This window comes from Colletotrichum lupini, chromosome 8 (assembly GCF_023278565.1).
Source record: "Colletotrichum lupini chromosome 8, complete sequence".
NCBI lineage: Eukaryota > Fungi > Ascomycota > Sordariomycetes > Glomerellales > Glomerellaceae > Colletotrichum > Colletotrichum lupini.
Genome location: NC_064681.1, coordinates 4501391 through 4504379, shown reverse-complemented (window position 1 = coordinate 4504379; position 2989 = coordinate 4501391). Strand labels below are relative to the sequence as shown.

The 2989-nt window shown below is 50.5% G+C and overlaps 1 protein-coding gene across 1 annotated transcript; it reads right to left on the bottom strand.

Annotated features, from left to right (window-relative positions):
* Positions 1 to 815: 815 nt before the first annotated feature.
* Positions 816 to 2240, bottom strand: CLUP02_15812 (pectin lyase; the record flags this gene model as incomplete). The annotated part of the gene is made up of 2 exons (XM_049294736.1): positions 816 to 1631; positions 1695 to 2240. The coding sequence occupies 2 exons, from the start codon at positions 2238 to 2240 to the stop codon at positions 816 to 818; spliced, it is 1362 nt and encodes a 453-aa protein (XP_049151883.1).
* Positions 2241 to 2989: the final 749 nt, after the last annotated feature.

The window sequence follows — 2989 nt, the reverse complement described above, 5'->3', positions numbered from 1 at the left end:
TTTTTATTTACTTTCGTAAGGTTAATTAATACGAATCTTTTATCTTATATAATATTAAAAAGTCGTTTTTTTTACGTAGCGAGATACTTTACTAATTTATAATAGTAAAATTTAATTATTAATTAGTATTAATATCCTTATTATAAGGTAGTTAGTTTAAATTATAATTAACGAAGAGATTAATTAAACTATTTAAATATCTGCGTAGTAAGTATAAAAAGGAGGTTCTAACCGTAGGTTAGGCTGGCTACGATAATCGTAAATAGGGCCCCTAATTGGCCCCTGCGTAGTCGGCTGTATGCCGTGGTCGAATTGGACTTCCAATCCGACACTTTAAGTCGCCCACAATTGAAGCTTTCATCCCGGGAAATCGGAACATAAAAAGCTTTGGTAATCGAGGCAATTTGACTGTTCGTCTCATAGTCAATAACGGATATTGTCCGCCGCCGCGGATCAATCTCACCTTACCCAGCCCACTAAGTCAGGCAGTTGTCAAATTACATGCGCTAGTTATACGAGCTGAAGCTCTAGAGACTCATGATCCATGCATGGATAGTGGTTTCAGTATTCACATCAAATCAGGAAAGTATTCGCCTCCAAAGACGTTACCTGATGCAAAACGCTGACATTTTCTACGTGGCTCCAGGCCATAAAAATATAGTTCAGAGGAAAAATATACATGCATGGATCCGATGAATCCGAAATGATATTACAAAAGGGTGGGTATCGCAACTCAATGCCGTTACCCGTGATTATGTGCGCACCTGTTCCCTTTCTTGCTTTTGGCCGTGTCTGGTTGACTTCATTCCATCGACTTAGACGCACTGGGAATACCAGTCGTTGACAAGCTGACACTTGCCAGATGCGCAGGTAGTGGCACCGGAGTAGCCCTGGCCACCGCACTGGCCGTACAGGGCAACGGATCCAGAAGTCGCAGCCTCGGAAGCCTTGGGCGCAGCAGAAGCGGATGCTACGGGAGCGGCCGAGGGAGTAGTCTCGACGGTATCAACGGTCTCGGCAGCAGCCTCAGTTGTAGCATCGGAGGAAGACGAAGCGCTGAGCTTGCCCATGCCGGCGTTGCTGGGGACGGTGGTCTTGATCGCACTACCAGCTGCGGCGCTGGCAATGGTGAGACCATCAAAGTCGCTGAAGAAAGAGGTATCGGTGTACTTGAACGCGTCGGTGGTGTCCTCGAAGACGTTGAGTTCGCACGCTCTGCCCAGCGCAGTCTTGCACTCCGCGGCGCTGGTCGCATCAGGAGCGGTGAAGAGCTTGCCCTGGTAGTCGGAGACGAGCTGGTTGACGTTGATGAAGGCGTTGCCCTCGAAAATACCGCGAGCGGTAGCCTCGCCACCCTCAATGGCGTGTCCCTTGGTGTCCTCCCAGACGTTGTTGACAGCGTGAAGCAGGGTGGAACCGCTCAGGGCGGGACCACGACCGGCGGTCATGTACACGTAGTTGTTCTTCATGGTAATCTGGTCGTCTTTACCAACCATTTCGAAAGTCCAGTAGTGGTATCCATCGCAGCCAGTGGAGTAGGTCGAGTTTCCGTTGATGAAGTTGTTGGATAGGGTGATGCGCTTGCTAGCAGTGAAGCCGAACACGTAGTGCTGGCGCCCGGGACGGGTAGTCTTGATTCAAGTCAGCTTTCAATTAAGGTACAAATACTTAGATTATGGCAGAATGTGACTTACCGTGACGTGGTCGACCCAGACAAGGTCAGCGCCGGCGAAAGAAAGAGCGTCACCACCCCAGACGTACTTGTGGTTCAGGTCGGTAATCTCAATGTTCTGGATGATGACGTTGCTACCCTGCATCCTCAAGCCCTTACCTTTGATGACGCCCTTGTTACCGACACCGATGATGGTCTTTTTGGACCCGACGTCGATAGGCGTACGGGCGGCCTTGTACCAAGTGTCCGTCTCCTTGGTGGAACTGCCGCAGTCATCCTGGATGATTCTCTGGCAAGCGGCGCCGGTGCCCCAGCTGGCGCATGCTGTGCCGGTCTCCGTGCCCTCGGACTCGGTAAAGTCATACTCTTGGGAAAGAGCAATGACACGGGGCTCGTCGTCGGTAAGGTACTTTGTCAGCTCGTCAATGTCCTTGGGCGTGACGGCGGCAAGACTTCCACCACCGGTAACTCCGGCCGCGAAGCCCTCCGCCTTTCCGCTCACGGTCTGAGCGGAAGTCAAATTGGCAACGGCCGCCAAGACCGCCAAGATGGTTGTAGCCGACTTCATTGTGTCCGAAGGAGACGCGGAACCCGCGGAGATTTTGGGAAGCGGAAAAAGTATATAAAGACCGAGAAGAGAAGGAGAGTAGATAATAGTGAGTTCCTGAACTCAACGAATGGACAGACTCGATTGAGACAACTCGAGACCAAAAAAGTTAAAGAGAGACTTGAGGAAAACCCAACAGCAAGAGAAAATATGTTGAGAAACACCGAGCCTCATCGAATTCATGGGAGGCGGCAGCCTCTGATAAAGCATCGATGCCAGCCATTCCTCGTACGTGAACACGGTAAAGCCCTTTAGCTCACAAAGATGAGGAGTCTTTCTACCTGGAACAGACCACGCCTGTCACTTAAATTAAACTGACAGATCGAAAAGCTGTAAGGCGCTCCCCAGAAGCCCTTTGATTGGTTAGTTACAGTCTTGCTGCGGCGCGTGCGCCCTACGCGCCCCCCTGAATGGGACACAAAGTCTGCTCGATTGAGAGTAGTGACGTCTCCTCCACGGCCCCATATGCCAAATGCAAGCAAATATCTGCGGGTTTTCCTAATTATGTTCTATTTGGGCAAGGCGGTTGTGATGCTAGCTAATGAACCTGCGCGGCCTTTCTCCGTCACGGGAAACCTCCTCGACCCAACGCAGCTCACACTCGCAGCCGTTGGGTCCAGCAAAGTGTGTTCCACATTGCGACTATCTCAGCAAATGCGAGAAAGAAATTGGCCGGTTGATGCCGTATCAAGCCAAAAGGAATGTATCGC